Source organism: Tenrec ecaudatus, chromosome 1 (assembly GCF_050624435.1).
Source record: "Tenrec ecaudatus isolate mTenEca1 chromosome 1, mTenEca1.hap1, whole genome shotgun sequence".
NCBI lineage: Eukaryota > Metazoa > Chordata > Mammalia > Afrosoricida > Tenrecidae > Tenrec > Tenrec ecaudatus.
The window spans coordinates 150230332-150249349 of NC_134530.1; the positions used below are offsets into that span (position 1 = coordinate 150230332).

At 35.0% G+C, this 19018-nt stretch overlaps 1 protein-coding gene across 2 annotated transcripts in view; it reads left to right on the forward strand.

Moving 5' to 3' along the window:
- SYCP1 (synaptonemal complex protein 1) overlaps window positions 1-19018 on the forward strand; it is a 108610-nt gene that overhangs the window by 44348 nt on the left and 45244 nt on the right. For both annotated transcript variants that reach the window (XM_075540321.1, XM_075540322.1), the window contains exons 15-17: window positions 11519-11580; window positions 16730-16834; window positions 17809-17912. In XM_075540321.1, the coding sequence (XP_075396436.1) occupies window positions 11519-11580; window positions 16730-16834; window positions 17809-17912 (271 nt within the window). The remainder of the gene's footprint in view (window positions 1-11518; window positions 11581-16729; window positions 16835-17808; window positions 17913-19018) is intronic.

Consider the following 19018-nt stretch of genomic DNA (forward strand, 5'->3'; position numbering starts at 1 on the left):
GGTCCTAGATTCAGGATGGCAGCCTAATTTTGGATGTCACTGAGCAGGTTTGATCTGTTCTCTGGATCTTCATAGAAACCATTAGCAGTAGGGTATAAATCCCATCTACAGGAACCAGACTGATGGCCCAAACCTTTAGGGAGAAGTAGCCCATTGTCCCTAACAGCAGGGCAGCGAGTGGGCCCTTCTAGTGGTGGACCCAGACAGAAGTTTGGCGACTAACTGCGTTCAGGGAGGATATCTCTAAGCATATGACCTCCCACCATATGCTGGTAAATAGCCTCTAATGTTTGGCATGTCTTTTGGGGAGACAAACCTGGGGAAAAGTCTATTTATAATCCCACAGAGCTTCATAAAATGCAGAAAATTAAGAAGGCATATATATTATTCCAATGAGCTAAGTATTTTTATAAAATAAAAATATCAATTCACAGTTGTTTTCCCAGAATAATTCCATAAATCTCAAAAGCTTTAATATTAGCTTGTTTAGTTAAAAAGTTACAACTAAGATTGCTTAATACTTGAAATGAAATATTTCAGAGAACATTCAAAAAATTGTCAAACCAAAAGTTTGGTTAAACTTTTGAATCATTAAGCTTTTCCTTTTTCAGTGCTTAATTTTACATTATGAACTAACCTGTAGAACCCCAAATTGTATTACTCAATTGTACACACTTTATTTTCTGAGAATGACTTTATATTAGAAAGAAAGCCTCATGAAAATTATAATTTCCCTCCTAAAGCATGGTTTTAAATTACTTCATTCTACTTCCTTTAGAATTAATTATTCAGTTGAATGTTGTTGACTAATAATTTTGGTTCCTTAAATATACTAAATAAGTATTTATTTGCAACAATTCAATAAAATGTTAAGTGACCATTTTTCACAATAAAAATCAAATGCACAATATAGTTCTTTACAATAGAACAATCAGTTATAAAAATTTGATTTAGAATTATAAATTTACAAAATAGTATTATATGTGCTTCTTATTTTGTCCTATGGGAACATATACAAATAGTAAAGTATCTTGCAGTTACAGAGAAATTTGTGAAATTTCAATTATGGTAGAAAGGTTGAACAAATTTCCATTAGAGCAGTAGTGTCTAAAGGGAAGAAAACTTAGGAATTTCTATTTCTATCATATATGTCATACATATGCTTTATAGTAAATATTGTCACATTATATATGAAACAATATGTATTTGGATTTTATGCATATTTATATACATGGTATAATCATTGAGTCCTTTTTTGATGGAGGTGCCTTATTGCTGATAATAAGGCTAAGCCAAAGATAATCAATGTAAACTGCAGAATTGCAAAACGTTTCACATAGAAAGTTGATTTTAAAAGTTGACTTTAAGGAACCAGTGCAGCTTTGGACAGTTGTTAGAGGATGGTAGAGTTTGCCAAACATGATATGTGGAAAGTAGCATTAATAATGACATATGTATTCAACATTAGGCAAATAAATACTTATTTAGTATATTTAAGGAACCAAAATTATTAGTCAACAACATTCAACTGAATAATTAATTCTAAAGGAAGTAGAATGAAGTAATTTAAAACCATGCTTTAGGAGGGAAATCTTGGAGATTATATTGTACCCTACTTCCTCCCTTATCCTTTACGTTTAATTGATTATTCAGTGCTTTCATTTTAACTATCATTTTATTGGGGCTGTTACAGTTCTTCTAGCAATCCATACATCCATGTGTGAAGCATATTTGTACATATGTTGTCATCCTTTTCAAATTTTTTTCTACTTGAGCCCTTGGTGTCAGCTCTTCATTTTTCCCTCCCTCCCTCACCTTCTTACCCTCATGAACCCTTGATAAATTACAAATTATTTCATATCTCACATTGTCTGCAATCTCCCTTTACACCCATGTTTCTGTTGTTTGTCACCCTGGATAGAGATGGGGTGGGATTAAACGCTGATCACTGCAATTGGTTCCACCTTTCTTCCCCCATCCTTTCCCTATCTTCATGGTATTACTACTTCCATTATTGTTCCTGAGGGGTTTATCTGTTCTGGATTCTGTGTGTTGAGCGCTCTTATCTGTACCAGTGTACATGCACTGGTCTAGCTGGATTTGTAAGGTAGAACTGGGGTCATGATAGTGGGAGGGAGGAGGGAGAAGCATTAAAGAACTACAGCAGTGGTTCTCAACCTGTGGGTTGCGACCTCTTTAGGGGTCAAACGACCCTTTCACAGGGGTCGACTGATTCATAACGGTAGCAAAATTATAGTTATGAAGTAACAACGAAAGTAATTTTATGGTTGCGGGGGTCATCACAACATGAGGAACTGTATTAAAGGGTCATGGCATTAGGAAGGTTGAGAACAACCACTGAACTAGAGGAAAGTTGCATGTTTCATTGGTGCTGTACTGTACCTTGGTTGGCTGGTCCCTTCTTTGTGATGTGACTGAGGGGATGTCCCATTTTAACTCTTAATATGTAACTCTTAAAATCTAAGACTTTTTAACTCTTAAAAAGCTTTTGAATATATCCCATTTTTATTACTTCCACAGACCTTGAATATAAGGAAATGTGTTCAGGTCCACATTTTTTCTTTCATGGTTTTTGAGATTCAAGCACATATTTTTAGCCTAACAGAAAATGAGCATAAGGAACATATTGAGATAAAAATTGTAATTATTCAATTAACCATCCAACCATATATCCTTGTTACATTGTATTGTTGTAATAGAAAATACCACTAATGGCTGGTTTTATAGTCATTTCTATAAACACAATTTTCTTTCTTTTAAAAAAATTTTATTAGAGGCTCATACAACTCTTATCACAATCCAAACATCCATTGTGTCAAGCACATTTATACATGTGTTGCCATCATCATTCTCAAAACAGTTGCTTTCTACTTGAGCCCTTTGGTATCAATCAGCTCCTCATTTTTCCCTCCCTTCTCCAGCTTCCTTCCCTCATGAACCATTGATAATTTATAAATTATTATTATTTTTCATGTCTTACACTGACTGATGTCTACCTACTTGTTGTCTGTCCCCCAGAGAGGGGTTATATGTAGATCCTTGTGATCGGTTCCCCTTTCTCCCCAACCTTCCCCTTACACTCCTGGTATCTTGTGGAAAAGATTCGAAAATCCCAAATTCTTTTTATGAATTGAGTTTAATTCTGATATCAAAATCAGGCAGAGATATTACTAAAAATGAGCATTACAAACCACTATCTTTCACAAACATAGGTATAAAAATTCTAGCCAATAGAAGGTAACACTATATAAAAATCACTATCAATTATGATTTATATTTTCTAGTTCAGTTCATTAAAAAAATCACTGCCATTGAGTCAGTTGACTCATAGCAACCTTATAGGATAGGGTAGATGTGTCCTGGAGATTTCTAAGACTAACTCTATTGGAATAGGATGTCTCATCCCTTTCTCTGGGGTTGACTGGTGGTTTTGAACTGCTGACCTCGCAGTTAGCAGTCCAACTCAACCCATTATGCCACCTAAAAGGGTGGAGCTAGAAGACAAAATAAGATATTACAATGAAATTTGTAAAGACCGGGATTAGAAAACCAAAAGGAAGAATATGCTCAGCATAACAAACTGAAAGAACTAAAAAAATTAAGCATTAAGTTGCAATATTGAAAAAGGCTAAGGGCAAAAGGTTATATGGTTCATGAAGAATCAAAAGAAGATAGAATACCCAGAATCACTGTACCAAAAGAACTGATTGACATATAACATTTGAAGAGATTGCATATGGTCAGGAACCAATGATACTGCAGGAAGAAGTTCAAGCTGTAGCGAAAACACTAGTCAAAAGCAAGGCTCCAGGAATTGATGGAATATCCATTAAAATATTTAAACAAGCTGATGAAACACTGGAAACACTCATTCATCTCTGCCAGGAAACTTGGAAGACAGCTACTTGGCCAGTAGACTAGAAGAGATCCATGTTTTTAGCTATCCAATAAAGGTGACCCAACAGAATGTCCAAATTATAGACTAATACTGTTGTTGTCACTTGAAAGGAAGATGTTGCTAAAGATGATCAAATAATGCATACAGTGTTATTGGGAGGGAGCTGCCAACACTGACACAGGAAGCTGCCATAGTTTCAGGCCTGACTTAGGACACAGAACCAAGAGATCATTCCTCATGTCAGATTCATGTTGAATAAAAGCAGAGAATACCAGAAAAATGTTTACTTGTGTTTCATTGACTATACCAAGGTATTCAACTGTGTAGATCATAACAAATTATGGAAATCCTTGAAAAGAATGAGAATTTCAGAACACTTCAGTGTATTCATACAGACCAGAACAAGGACTACCTCATAGTTTAAGATCAGGAAAGGTGTTCATCAGAGTTGTATCTTCTCACCATACTAATTCATTCTTTATATTGGAAAATCATTAGAGAAGCTGGATTATATGAAAAAGAATGAGGCATCAGGATTAGAGAAAGGCTTATGAATAACCTGTGATGTGCAGATGACACAAATTTCTTACTGAATGTGAAGAGAACTTGATGCCCTAGCTGTTGAAGATCAAGGATTACATCCTTCAATCTAGATTACAACTCAGTGTAAAGAAGACCCAGAATCTTCACAACTGGTTCAGTGGGTAACAACATGATAAATGGAGAAAAGATTGAAGTTCTCAAGGATTTTGTTTTGCTTGGACCCACAACCAGTACTGCAACCATGTAAGCAGCAGTCAAGAGATAGATCCGCTGCCCAAAACCTCTTTACAATGTTGAAAAACAAAGCTGTTACTTTGGCGACTAAGGTGTGTGTGCCTGACTCAAGCCATGGCATTTTCAATGCCTTTTATGCATGTGAATGTTGGACACTGAAGAAAAAGAATCAATACATTTGAATTGTGCTGGCGAAGAATGTTGAAATTATTTTTTACTGCCAAAAGAACAAATCTGTCTTAGAAGTACAGGCAGAATACTCTTTAGAGGCAAGGATTGAAAGATTTGCTTCATGTACTTTGGACACGTTGGGAGAGAGAAGTCCCTGGCAAAATAGAGGAGTAGCTGAGGAAGGCCCTTAACAAGATGGATTGACAGCGGCTGCATTAGTAGGCTCACATATCACAACGATTGAGATGATGCTGAGCTGGGTGGTGGTATATGTAGGGTTACTGAGTCAGAATTGACTCGATGGCATCTAACAACAGTTCACATTCCATGTTAGTTTAAGTCAGTGGTTCTCAACTTTCCTAATGCCGCGGCCCTTTAATACAGTTCTTCTTGTTGTGGTGACCCCCCCCCACCCCCCAACCATAAAATTATTTTCGTTGCTACTTCATAACTAATTTTGCTACTGTTATGAATTGGGTGCCCCCTGTGAAAAGGTCATTTGACTCCTAAAGGGGTTGCGACCCACAGGTTGAGAACCCGAGAACCGCTGGTTTAAGTAGATAGTGTGCTTCTAGAAACTTGTCCATTTCTTTCAGATTTTTTTATATTTTTGGAGGAAGGTTCTTTATAGTTACTGTTTCAATTTTTATTTCAGTTGGTTCTGCTGTGATTTGGCCCATTTCATTTCTTAATTGTGTTATTTGCATCTTCTTTTACTTTGTTAGATTTACGGTGGTATATCAATTTTGTTAGTTCATCATAGAACCAACTTTTTGTTTTGTTGATTTTAAAAATTATATTTAATCTGTTTTTGTTCTTTATTGTTTCTTCTTGTGAGAAGAAATAGTGCTTTTTTATTAGAAATTTATTTTGCAACTGCTGATAATTTTTTATTGCCATTGACTTGATGTATTTTTACTATCCTTTTTTAGTCAAAAAATGCCGTGGAGTCTATCTTATAAATAGCATATTGATGGGTCCTGTTTTCTTATCCATTCTGCTCTCTTGACTTGTGCATTTAATCCAATTATAATCAGTGTACTTATTGATAGATATGAATTTTTTGCTGTCATTTTGCTCTTTGTGTATATGGTGTTTTTTGTGTGTGTCTGTTGCTTTTTTCTATGTTGAGCTCATTTTGTGGGTTTTCTTGTCATTTTCTTCATTGCTTTTTAAAAAATTTTATTGGGGACTCTTACAATTCTTATAACATTCTATATATCAGTTGTATCAAGCACATTTGTACATATGTTGCCTTCATCATTTTCTAAATGTTTATTTTCTATTTGAGGCCTTGGTATCAGCTCCTCCTTTTTCCCTCCCTTCCCTCCCCCACCTCCAGTGACACCTGGATAATTTATAAATTATTATTTTCATGTCTTAACACTGACTGCTGTCTCCCTTCACCCATGTTTCCGTTGTCCCCTGGGGTGGGGGGATTATGCATTTTCATTGCGATCGGATCCCCTTTCTTCCTCTCTGCACCCCCACTCTCCCCCTATGCTCATGGTATGCTACTCCCATTTCTGTTCTTGAGGGGTGTATCTGACCTGGATTCTGTGTGTCATGAGCTCTTATTTATACCAGTGTACATGCTCTGGTATAGCAAGAACTGAAATGCAGGACAAGAGAAATAATTGTGTTTCTTTGGTGCTATACTGCACCCTAGTTAACTTAACCCTTCCTTGTGACCCTTCTGTGAGGGCGATGTCCAATTGTCTACAGATGGGTTTGGGTCTCTGTTTTGACCCCCCCTTGTTCTCAACAATATGTTTTTTTGCTGTTGCTGTTTTGGGTCTTCTGGTGCCTATTAACTGATTTTGTCAACACCTCATGATTGAATAGGCTGGTATGCTCTTTCCATGTGGGCTTTGTTGCTTTCTCTGCTAGATGGCCACTTGTTTAACTTCAAGCTTTTAAGACCCAGATGCTATATCTTTTGATAGCTGGGCACCATCAGCTTTTTTCACCACATTTGTTTTTGCACCTATTTTGTCTTCAGCGATCAATTGTCTGTGAAGGTGAGCATCACAGAATGCCAGGTTGTTAGAACAAAAAAAAAGTGTTCTTGTGTTGAGAGAGGGCTTGAGCAGAGGCCCAAAGTCCATCCGCTTCCCCCAATTGTATTGCCATATAAATATATGTACATAGGCCAATAACTCTATTTTTATGAATTAATATTTTTACATAAGTGCACACCTATGTTTATACTTCTATTCATAGTTTTGCTTCCCAGATCTTCCCTCTGTTTCCTTTACCTTCCTCCTGTCCCGCCATCAGGCTTGCCCTTCTTTGCCTCTGAGTAATTCCTCTCAGCGAGACTGCTGTTGCTCCAACACCACTGGGATCTCTACATCTTCCTCTTTGTTGCTTTTTAATTCCCTAATCGTTCCCCTGTCTATAGTGTGGTTTGCTCACCGCACCTTCCCTGGCCTCTTCCTCGCTCCCCACGTCCCTCTGAACTATAGGTCCTGTTGCTTTTTTCCTTGGGCTTGCTTCCCATGCCTCTTAATTTTCTGATCTAACAACAGGAGCACTGGGCAGGTGATTCTACTTGGATGCCATCTTAAAAAAAAGAATTTTATTGGGGGCTCATACAACTCTTATACAATACATACATCCATCCATGTGTCAAGCATATTTGTACATTTGTTGCCATCATCATTCTCAAAATATTTGTTTTCTACTTGGTACTCTTGGTATTAGCTTCTCATTTTTCCTCTCCCTCCCCACCCTCTCTCAATCACGAACCCTTGATAATTTATAAATTATTATTTTGTCATGTCTTATACTGCCCACCATCTCCCTTCACCCACTTTTCTGTTATCCATTCCCTGGAGGGGGTTATATGGAGATCCTTGTAATCGGTTCCCCGTTTCTACCCCACCTTCCCTCCACGCTCCTGATATCGCCACTCTTACCACTGGTCCTGAGGGGTTCACCTGTCCTGGATTCCCTGTGTTTCCAGTTTCTATATTTACCAGTGTACCTCCTCTTGTCTAGCCGGATTTGTAAGGTAGAATTGGGATCATGATAGTGGGGGGGGGAGGAAGCATTTATGAACTAGAGGAAAGTTGTATGTTTCATTGTTGCTACATTGCACCCTGACTGGCTCGTCTCCTCCTTGCAGCCCTTCTATAAGGTGATGTCCAGTTGCCTACAGATGGGCTTTGGGTCCCCACGCTGCACTCCCTCTCATTCATGATGATATGATTTTTTTATTCTTTGATACCTGATTCCATCGACACCTCGTGATCACACAGGCTGGTGTGCTTCTTCCATGTGGGCTTTGTTGCTTCTCAGCTAGATGGCCGGTTGATTATCTTCAAGCCTTTAAAACCCCAAATGCTGTACCTTTTGATAGCTTGGCACCATCAGCTTTCTTTACCACATTTGCTTATGCACCCAGGCTTTGTCTTCAGCAATCATGTTGGGATGGTGAGTATCATGGAATGCCAGTTTAGTAGGACAAAGTGTTCTTACATTGAGGGAGTACTTGAATGGAGGCCCAATATCCATTTTGCTACCTTAATATTAAACCTATAAATATATGCACATAGATCTATTTTCCCTCATAATATATAAATATATTTACATATGTACATGCCTGTATTTAGACTTCTATAAATGTTCTTTGCCTCTTAATTCTTTACTCTATTTCCTTTTACTTTCCTCTTGTCCCACTATTGTACTCATCTTTCGTTTGCCTTTCAGTAATTGCACTCCATCAAGCCTTACCGGGCCTCATACACACCCTCCTCGCCACTGATTTTAGATCACTTGTTGTTCCCTTGTTCCTGGGTTTGTTAACACCCCTTCCTTTCCCCCACTTCCCTGTGTCCCATGTCCCCCCTGGAACTGTCAGTCCCGTTGTTTTCTCCTCCAGATTTTTTAATCCCACTTATCTATATAGACCTGTAGTGATAATATGCACAAAACAAAGACAGAGCATATATAACAAAATAACAAAAGAAAACAAAACAACAATAAGAAAAAAACCAGCCCCCGCCCCTCAGAAAAAGAAAAGCCTGTAAATAGTTCAAGGTCTGTTTGTTGACCTTTAGAAGTATTTTCCAGTTTTGTCTGATGGGGTGTCACACCCTGGCCCCAAAGGCTATTTTTGGCATTCCCTCGGGACTTCCTTGATCTGCTCCTCTTGCTGTTCTGTTGTACACCTTAGTGTTTTGCCTCAGTGTGGTTGGGTCAGATCAGATGCAACACTCCTCCTCCTTCATTGCTTTTTTAAACTTTATGTTACTACATATTTATGTTTTTTTTCTTTTATTTTGATGAGGTTTATTTTCTCGGAGGTTACCCTGTACTTTGTTAATTTCTTCCAAAATGTAAACAATCTGTTCTATCTTAGAATGTACAGACTTCCATTCCATTTGAAAGCTCTGTAGCTATGATTTCTTATGTTTAGTTTGCGATTGTACTCATTAGAAACTGGTATCTCCAACAAATCCCACATGGAAGAAGCATACCAGCCTATGCAATCATAAGGTATCAATAAGATCAGGTATCAGGCATCTAAGACCCAGAACAAAATCATACCAATGTGAATTGGTGTGGGGGTGGGCGGCGGATTGGAGACCCAAAGCCCATCTATAGACAGTTGGACATCCCTTACAGAAGGGTCACAAGGAAGAGACAAGCCAGTCAAGCAGGGTGCAGTATAACACCAATGAAACACACAACTTTCCTCTTGTTCTTTAGTGCTCTTTCCCCACTATCATGACCTCAATTCTACCTTACATATTTGATTAGGCCAGTACATGTACACTGCTACAGATAAAAGTGTGCGGCATAGGGAATCCAGGACAGATAAACCCCTCGAGATCAATAATGAGAATAGAAATACCAAGAGTGTAAGGGGAAGGTGGGGGGAGAAAGGAGCATTCGGTCACAAGGATCAACATTTAACCCCTTCCCAGGTAGATGAACAACTGAAAAGTAGATGAAGGAGTCAGTGGATGATGTAAGATATGAAAATAATAATTTATAATATATCAAAGGTTTATGAGGGAGGAGGGTGAGGGAGGAAGGGAAAGGAGCTGATAACAAGGGCTCAAGTAGAAAATGCTTTGAAAGTGATGATGGCAGCATGTACAAATGTACTTGACACAGTGGATGAATGTATGGATTGTGATAAGAGCCCCCAGTTAAACGATTAAAAGGAAAAAGTAATAAAAACTGATTTATCTCGCTGTGATTTGAAATCCTGTGATTATGACTTAATTAATACCTTGGAGATTGACACTAGATTTTTGTTTAAAAAAAATGTTCCAGGTCTGCCTTTTGGCCCTTATGAGTTTTCCAATCGAGTTTGATAAGGTGTTAAGCCCTCCCCCCAGAAATCTATTTTTGGGATTCCTTGGGGACTTCATTGCTTTACTCCCATTGCTGCTCTGTTGCACTCCATGTTTTGCCCCAGTGTGGGGAGGTCAGACTGGGAACAACTACTGCACTGTGTTTCTGGTGCTGTCCCCGGCAGCGCTATGGGTCAGTATGTCATGTCTCGCGGTCATGTCCCCCTCTGTGCATTGGCTGGTCAGGGAGGAATATCATCCCAGGGCTTAGTGGGACTAGTTGCGGTCCACTCTTTCTCTTAGTTTGCTCATGTGTGTTCTGAGCAAACCGCCCCTCTCGCTGGACTGTATCTTCAGTGCTAGCCTCTGTAGTGCATTCTTATGGGGAGCCAGGTCCATGTAGCTGGTTATTTTGCTGCTTCATACCAGTATGCTGCATTCAAGTCTTGGCATACCAGGTTGAAGTCTGGTCGCTCTCTCCCTTCCTGTGGAGACATAACCAATAAACCTCGCTGTGGGTGGGTTAGTGACCTGTTACCTTACTTCCCACATGCCTCTATATTTTCTTTTGCCCTCCTTCATAGTTGACTGCCATATATATCCCTGGGTTGTAGACGTTAGTTTTGTACTGGGGCTATGCAATAACAATGTTTGCAACAAAAAGGAATTTAGCTGCAAAATAAAGTAATAATTTGATAGCTTCAAAAGAGTAGAAAGATCACATTAATTTTTTTATTGAAATAGAATACATGGGATATACAGAAATGAAAGATTCTTCTACAGAGAATTGAGGAACCCTATCGGTGTTGTGGTTACGTATTGGGCTGATAGCGGTTCTGCAGAAAAAGACAGGTCTTTCTACTGTGAAGTATTACAGTATCAGGAACTCACAGGGACATTCTACTCTGTCTTGTAGGGTTGTTGCGAGTTAGCATTCACTCAATGGCAGTGGGTTTTGGTTTACAGAGACTCAGTATATATTTATATAATGGCTGCTAAAGTTTCAAAAGAATTGAAATGTAGAGTTAGCTTCAAGGGGAAGATCCATTTACATTTGGAGTGATTATTAAGAGTGGTATACTGGATGATATATTGAATATAGTTTATAGAGGTCCATACTTATTTCCCTTAAAATGTTTTGTTGTGGAATTAAATTTTTATAGAAATTATTATTAACATTTATCCATTATTTTTGCAGGGTTACTTTTAAATTTCCAATGTGCTTGGTGGCATACTGGATGTAGTAATACATCTCTTCTTACTCATCCCTTTCAAATGATATAATTTCTTCCTATATTTAAATTTTAAATTTTTAACATATTATATTCTTTTGTTTATTTAGAAGAGATAACTATGTTTAAAAATAACAAAGAAGTAGAAATTGAAGAATTGAAAAAAATGTTGGTAAGTATAGAGTTGCTTTTATTAATTTATAATACTTAAAATATTGAATCTACTTAGATTCTCACTGTGTATGCTTTGGGCTAAAATTTTCAGCTATAATATCAATAACTTAATATTTGATTTTAAGTAGAGCTGTATTTTTATTTGTACCAATTTTTATGTATCTTATTAACTGTAGTTTCTGACAAATAGTGATCTTTTGGAGCAGAGTAGTTTAATCAGATTATCCAAGGCTGTAGTCTTAAATGAAGGAGAGACTTCCACGTAGTACTTCTTTCGCACTGCTGGTGGGTTTAAACCAACAACCTTCAGGTTAGCAGCCAAGCATTTAACCAAGCACTGATAATTGTGAGAGGTATTTATAAAATCTTCTATGATTTTGGAGTTTTCATTTTTTATTTCATTTATTTATTTTAATCATTTTATTGGGCGCACACAACTCATCACAATCCGTACTTACATCAATTGTGTAAAGCATATTTGTACATTCATTGCCCTCATCATTCTCAAACATTTGCTCTCCACGTAAGCTCCTGGCATCAGCTCCTCATTTTCCCCCTCCCTCGCTGTTCTCTCCTCCCTCATGAATCCTTGATAATTTATAAATTATTATTTTGTCAGAGTTTTCTTTTTTAATTCCATTAATTTTTCATCATATAGTTTGAATCTTTCTTGTGAGCCTTACTTTTATATATAATGATTACATCTTCCTGATGAATTGAGACTTTCATCATTAAATACCTCCATTTATCTGATGATACTTTTTTATTCCAAGTCTTTTTTATGTGGTATAATTATAACCACTTGAAGTTTTTAATGATAATTATTTATTTTCAAGGTGTAACTTTCAACCCATCTTAGTCTTTATATTATATATATAATTTATATACAATATATTATTATTCAAATAATATAATAATATAATATATTAAATAGAATATATTTACAATAATATAAATATAATATATTATACAATTACATGTATTATATAATATAATTTTATTATATGTATATAAGCTGTATCTAACAAGGTCTTTCTTTTTTATCCATTTTGACAGTTTCTGCTAATTGGTCTGTTAGACCCTTAATGTTTTTTTAAAATTGATAGTATGATTGGATTCGACTCATAATTTTAAACTTGATTTATGTTTATTCCTTTTGATATTTGTTCCTGTTTTTATTTAATATACCTATTGTATATTTTAAAGATAATTTTATTGGGATTCTTACAGTTCTTATAACAATCCATACATCAGTCATATCAAGCAATATCAAGCATATATTTTCTTTTCATCTGTACTTCTTTGTATTTTGTAGTTCTAAGGGTTACAATGTACATCCATTAGTTTGTTTACCAAGTATTAAAATGGTACCATTTAATGTGAAATGTAGAGACCTTTGAACTATGTCCCACCCACTATCATTGAGTTGATTTGGTTTCAGTGGGACCTTGTGGAGTGACTGGTCAACCTTGCTAGCAGTCCAACACTTATTCAGCAGTGTCACCAGGGTGTCTTTAACTATGGATATCCCTTCTGTCGCCTTGTCTTTTATGTTTTAGTTGCCAAGACAAGGGTAAATCACAAAGTATTGGCACTATAGTTCCAATTCACATATACATGGATTAATTCTCAACAAAGCATGTTTAAACATGCCTATGCATTCCATGAGTGGCTGAAGGCCATTTCAGTAATACACTTGTCTTAGACTTGTTAGGATGCCTTCTGAAAAAACAACATTTTTTGTGCTACAAAAGAAAACAGTTTTGATATTAGTGCTAATATCCAAACTTTAACAAACCTCAGGTGAACACCTTTATAATCACTGAAACTTTGCAAGTTTGTAGGAGTGCTGCCTCACATAGAATAACAGTTTTTTGGATGGATCAAGTATTTCTTTCTTTTTTTAAAAAAAAATTTATTTATTTATTTATTTTAACAATTTATTGGGGCTGATACAATTCTTTTCACAGTTCATACATATACATACATCAATTGTATAAAGCACATCTGTACAGTCTTTGCCCTAATCATTTTTTTTCTCTTTTCTTCTTTTACATTTTATTAGGGACTCATACAACTCTTACCACAATCCATACATATACATACATCAATTGTAGGATCAAGTATTTCAAGTTAGGTTGGGGAGACCTCAAAGATAAACCAAAAGAGGGAAGTCCTTGATGAATGAGCACACTCTGGCTGAAGTCTAGAATGTGTTGGAAAAAAGCCTATGGAATTTTCATTGATGCATAGTAACTAAAAGTGTTGGTATCTCACATGGTTTGGCAATTTCAATTTTAAGTGAACACTGTGGACTCGGCAGACTTTGGCTTGATGGTGTGAAAGTGTGTGAAGATTAGTTAGTTCAAAGAGTTCATCTTTAAATCAGCCTTTTAAAGCAGGAGTTTAGCTAATGAAACCAGTTTATGAAACAATTGTAACCAGGGGAAAATCGTAGATTTTACCTATCCAGAGAGTCAGTTCTAATCAAAATAGTGATTTCTGAGGATATATTTTGAGCTAATTAAATTCAAGGCTGAGTGGTCAGCTCAGAATATGGAGACTTTTGTTTTCTTTTTCCCAAAGCGGAAGGACTCAGGGTGATCACAAGGGCTGATTAGGAAGAAAAAAAATGTAGAAGTGCATTGCTAAGAAAAAGGTCAGGAAAGTTACACCGAGGAATTTTTAAAATTTTCATTTCCAATAATGCAAGTTTCTCATTCTTCAAGGGTAGTAAGAACTATTCTGTAAATAATTTCATTGAAAAACTTTACCCCATTTACCCTACAACCCTGATTTTGCCCCTTCATCTTTTTTTACGTTTTCCCAGATGCAAAGAACAGTGAAAGGAAGGATATTTGAAAAAGTTTGAGTCCTTGAAAAATGTGTAAATTGAAGAGAATTCTTTGAGGGAAAGGTTAGAGAGATGGAAACATCACCTTCAAAAGTCTGTAGACTTAGCTGGGAGGACATTTGTTTTGAGAAACAATGGCTTCATATTTTGTTACCTTTGTTTAATAAAGTTTTATGATTTTGTAGTAATACTTAAAAAACTTTTCCTAATATTACAGTTAGATATTTTGACATACAAGACAGTGTTATATTTTTTCTCCTTGAAATAGTTCTGTTTTTAAAAAGTTTAAAAGAGCTTCAGGGAAAAATTCTCTTTTATATTTACCCCCCACATTCACTAGTTTTTATGTTCTTCACTTTTTTCTTGAAGGATCTAAATTTGTTTCATCATTTTCCTTCAGGCTGAAGAGCTTCCTGTGTTTTGTTTTTTGTTTGTTTGAAGTGTAATTCTACTAGTTCTTGTTTTGGAACTTTACTTGTTTTCCTTTTTCTCAATATGTCTTTTATTTAATATCCATTCTTGAGGAATATTATTGCGGGATACGGAAGTTTGGGTTGACTTTTTTCTTTTAGCATCTTAGAGATCATGTTTTATTGTCAAAGCCTTCATGTTTTATATTGTGAAACATAGACATATTGTCAAAATTTTTCTTATTTGGTTTTCAGCAATATGTAAAGGTGTGAGGTTGAATTACTTTGGAATTCACTGATCTTCATAAATCTGTAATTTTTTAACTTTTTTCACATTTGGCAAAGTCAGTCATTTCTTAATATATATATATATATATATATATATTTTTTTCCTATCTAGTCCTCAGTATCTTCTCTTTCTGGGACTATAAGCATATATTTGATTTTTTAAAGTGTTCTCTCACAGGTCTTTGAGGATATATATGTTCACTTTCCTTTCATCTTTTTTGCCCTCTCTCAATTCTTCAGATTGTACCATTTGTTCTTAATTTTAAATTACTTCTTATTGTCAAATTTGTAATTATTTTATTTGTAATCTGCTTTCTGTTCTTAAGTACACTCAGTTTAAAATCTTATTAAAATCAATTAAAATTTTTTTATTTCTCTGGTTATATTTTGTGTTTTTGCATTCATTTCCAGGACATTTTCCATACTTGACTGAGCATAATTTCATTTTTATTTATTTATTTAAGAACTGTTTATTAGGGGCTCATACAACTCTTATCACAATCCATACATACATCAATTGTGTAAAGCACATCTGTACATTCATTGCCCTCATCATTCTTAAAACATTTGCTCTCCACTTAAGCCCCTGGCATCAGGTCTTCTTTTTTTCCTCTCCCTCCCTCCTGCCCCCTCCCTCATGAGCCCTTAATAATTTATAAATTATTATTTTGTTATATTTAATAGTGGTATTAAATTGCTCATCTGATAAAATTTACCATTGTAGTTCAAAACAGCCATAGCACAATTCATAACTGAATAGATTTGTGTTCTAGTAAACTTTATTAATAAAGATAGACAGTGGACTAGATTTGGTCTGTGGACTGATCTTTGGTCTAGAACATTTGGTTCAATTTTCGACATAAGTATATTGACAAAGTGAGCTTATTCTGAGGGAATGAGGTAATTTAAAACCATTTCAAAGTAAGAATAACAATGAATACTAGAATTTTCAGAATAGTGAAGAGAAATTTTAGGGAATGATTAAACAAATTCACTGCCATCAAGTCGTTTCTGATATACAGGGACCCTCTCGAACAGTCGAACTGCCCCTGGGGGTTTCCAAGACTGTCCCTCTATTGGAGTAGAAGTGTCGTCTTTCTCCTCTTAAGTGGCTGGTGGTTTCAAGTCCAGTGAGCAACCCACTGCACTATCAAGGCTCTCTAGGGAATGATGCTACCTCAATAAATAGCAGCTATCATTTGCAAGGAAAATTAGGCTGTGCTTAAGACAGACAAAAATGGCGTGAAAGTTACTAGTAAAGCACTTTATTGCAATATTAGAACACATAGTATTGATAAAATAGTAAAAGACTATTGCTAATGAGTAGGAATGATTTATGTATAAGGTAAGGCTTTAATTTAGTGCTCTGTATGATTTTCAAATAAAAAATTCTATGGTTTTTAGTGTAGTGCTTTGCTTATTAAATCTGTCATTAATTTAGTTTTTGATTAATTTAGTTGTGATATTTTGCCTTATTATTATTTTTTAGCCAAAGGAGAAACTCACAGTTCTTTTTGCAACTCATTTTGGATAGTTTGACTGTTTTGAATATGTACATACTTTGGCTCTTACGATTTGTTAATGTTCTTAAATAGGCAGAAAATCAAAAGCTTTTAGATGAGAAGAAACAATTTGAGAAAATTGCTGAAGAACTAAAAGGAACAGAACAAGAATTAACTGGTCTTCTCCAAACCAGAGAGGTAAGTTTAAGGATAAATTTTTGTTTCAGAGAACTTTGTAATAGAGTACAGATTTACAGAATTAGACCATGGTGTATCATTATTTAACTTGTAAAAGAGTTCTTCATAAAGTTCCTTTAAAAATTGTGGTACAATTAAATTTCACATATTAAAAATTGACTCCATTGGGTAACATAGGACATAAAATATTTAAAGCAGTATTATATATAATGCTATAAAACCCAAACCCCAACTTACTAACATAACATTGAGTCAATGCAGACTCATAGCAACCCTACAGAACAGCACAGAACTGCCTTTGGGAGTTTCAGAGACTGTAACTCTTCATGGGAGTAGAAAGCTCTGTCTTTCCCCAGAGGAGAAGCTGGTGGTTTTGAATGGCTGACCTTGCATCCCAACATGTAACCATTATCACCATGGCTCCACATAATGCTATAGATTATAATAATTATGTTTTAATGTCATATTTATTATCACATTTAAAATGTAGCTTTAATTAAATTTAGTTTTTAGATAAAAGTAATTTTTAAGGTACATGTTATAGTTTCAGAATGTTTTTTATTTTTAAATCCTCTTTCCAATTCATAGAGCATTATATTGGAACTGTTTCATAATATTAAGAACAGCTTAGTTTTTAGAATGTTTCTTTATTTGGTTAATTTATTCTCCATAATAATGTAGCAATTATAGGTGAAATTAGTTGCTTGTTAGATTAGACATTATAAAAATATTATATTTAAATATAGTTTTATTGGTAAAGCTTGAGAATTTCAAGATGAAACTTTCGCATTTACGAATGTTATTATTTTAAAAGTAGAATGTTTATGGCATTACTTATATATAACTTAAAATATTTGGTATAGCATTGCCATATATTTGATTATACAGAGTCACTATACCTTTTAAATAAAAAAAATTGGAAAAACATTTTTTGTTTATACATGCTTAATTTGCAATACACATTTATTTTGCAGAAAGAAGTACATGATTTGAAAATACAATTAAATGCCATTGTGACAAGTGAACAACATTATTCAGAACAGGTTAAAGATCTGAAATCTGAGCTTGAAAATGAGAAGTATGTTTCTGTCTTTCTATAAATAGTCTGTTCAATTTATAAGATTTCCATTAGTAAATAATAACTAAATTATGTTTAATATTTATGGGAATGGACTTAAAGAGTGCATCACAAAGCTGGGAACTGCTCTAAAAGAACAATATATTACTTTTCTTGGAGATACTTAATTCATAATAGGAATAATTATGTATAGTTGTCTCTGGTGATTTTGGTAGATTATTTCAGAGGTTCATATAGCGGAAATGCCAAAATGAAAATTTCTTTTTTACATTGTCCAAATAGAGTATTTGATTGTATAAATTTCACCAAATCAATAAATTTAGACAAAGTGAGGGGAATAATTAGGATATTAGTTAGAAGTAAACTCAAGTAGTGGGTCTAGGGGTAAGCATGATTTTTTTTCCTTTTTGTTATATTTTAGTTTTGGGGAAAAAACAGGAAGTAAGCAGTTTATACTATACTTATCCTTCAGCTCCTTTTTCTTGCTTCTGGTACCCTATCAATAGTACTTTTTTTAAATGCTTGGGTAATCTTCAAGTAATAAAGTAGCTTTTAATGACTGAATTATTTATACAGTAGCATACACTTAAATTGTCTTTGGCATATGTATTTGCTTTTGTAAACCATTTATTGTATAATGAAATTCTTTTATGAATTGTCCATGCTAGTAAATGGGAGGAAATCATGGGTACTTTTGGAAATCCTCTGAAGGATTAGAAATCTCCCGTGACTGCATTTAAAATCGTTCCTGATTACAACTAATAATAGCGGCAACCTCTCTTTCATTGTAGAGCATCTACGATCTCCTAAGAGGAGATGGAGTGTTATGAAAAGAAATTAAACTTAGTTTCACTTATATTAACTAAAATACTTTTACTAAAAATAGTTAATTTCTCATGTACTAGTTTAATCAAATAAGCAGATGTTTGGAACCATTTCTATGAAGGAAAATAATGTAATCACTCTTCAGATATTTGGAGAAAGTGTTAGGGATAGGAGAGTATGGAGAATATGCAAGGGAATATTTAATCTGATACTTTCAGAATCATGCTATGGAAAAAATTCAAACGTCAAAAGTAGGGGAGAATAATCCAATGAACCAGCAT